Source organism: Mandrillus leucophaeus, unplaced genomic scaffold (genome assembly GCF_000951045.1).
Source record: "Mandrillus leucophaeus isolate KB7577 unplaced genomic scaffold, Mleu.le_1.0 Scaffold1399, whole genome shotgun sequence".
Taxonomy (NCBI): domain Eukaryota; kingdom Metazoa; phylum Chordata; class Mammalia; order Primates; family Cercopithecidae; genus Mandrillus; species Mandrillus leucophaeus.
In genome coordinates this window covers 61,320-62,333 of record NW_012101364.1, presented here as the reverse complement: position 1 = coordinate 62,333, position 1,014 = coordinate 61,320, and the positions used below count along the sequence as shown (strand labels likewise).

At 43.5% G+C, this 1,014-nt stretch overlaps 1 protein-coding gene across 1 annotated transcript in view; it reads left to right on the top strand.

The window, feature by feature from the left end:
- The window catches only part of LOC105534840 (presequence protease, mitochondrial-like), a 7,699-nt gene extending 7,026 nt beyond the window's left edge, over window positions 1-673 (top strand). Inside the window, exon 3 of the mRNA XM_011973725.1 lies at window positions 436-673. Coding sequence (XP_011829115.1) covers window positions 436-673 — 238 coding nt within the window. The remainder of the gene's footprint in view (window positions 1-435) is intronic.
- Window positions 674-1,014: the final 341 nt, after the last annotated feature.

Below are 1,014 nucleotides of genomic sequence, written 5' to 3'. Positions count from 1 at the left end.
ATTGTGTTGGGATGCATTCCAAGCCATCCTGAGCATGCGGACTGCAGGCTGTGGGTTAGACAAGCTTGATTTAAAGCACTGACTGTACATTACATGGTTTAAATATCATCTCACTAGTATTTTTATTGACAGAGCATCTTGAAAAATAAGGAAAAGCTTACATAGACTTACAATCTCATCAAAATACAATTTTATAATCTGAATCAATGATTTACATTAGAGTTGGGAAACCCTGGGTTGGAGGATTGTGGTGTCAGAATGATGATTTCTAGCAGCCCAAGGTGATGATGCGCCTGGGAACGGTGTCCGCAGCACTAAGATGAACGTTTTGTATTCTAGTCATTCTCCTTCCCTAGCATTCTGTTCCTCCCCCTTCCCTAGCCTTCTGTTCCTTGTTCCTCCCCCTTCCCTGGCGTGCCGTTCCTTCTTCCCTAGCGTGCAGTTCCATACCACTCCCATGGACAGTACCGTTGTTCCTCACATTCTTAAGCATACCGTCCTTTGTGGGTCTCGGAAATATCCGTGCAGAGACCCTTTCTTCAAAATGTTGAACCGGTCCCTCTCCACGTTCATGAATGCCTTCACAGGCAAGACCAGCATCCTGAACGGTAAACCGTGTTTGGGTTTGCCAGGCACACCCACTGGAATTCAGTTAGTTTCTGAGAAGGGATGAGAAGAGTGGGCAATTAATGTTCTAGAAAAATTTTTACCTCTCTCTACTTGAAGGACGTTTGAAATTTCATCCTTCAGGAAAGCCACATGGTAGCGAGATTATAAAAACTAGCATTTTAATAAAAGGTACGTGAACTTTTCCCAGAAAGGTTCAAAACAATTTTCTCTTGTGGATATTGCTACAATGCCAGGCCTCCAGAGTTACCACTAACATTGATGTTTGACTTTTAGTAAGACTGACGCTAGTGGATAGGGTGACGATGAACAGTGCACTCTGTGAAGGAGTGACATCGAAGAGCAAGTTAAATCCACGCTCTTACAGAACGAGGTCATCTTTGTAGA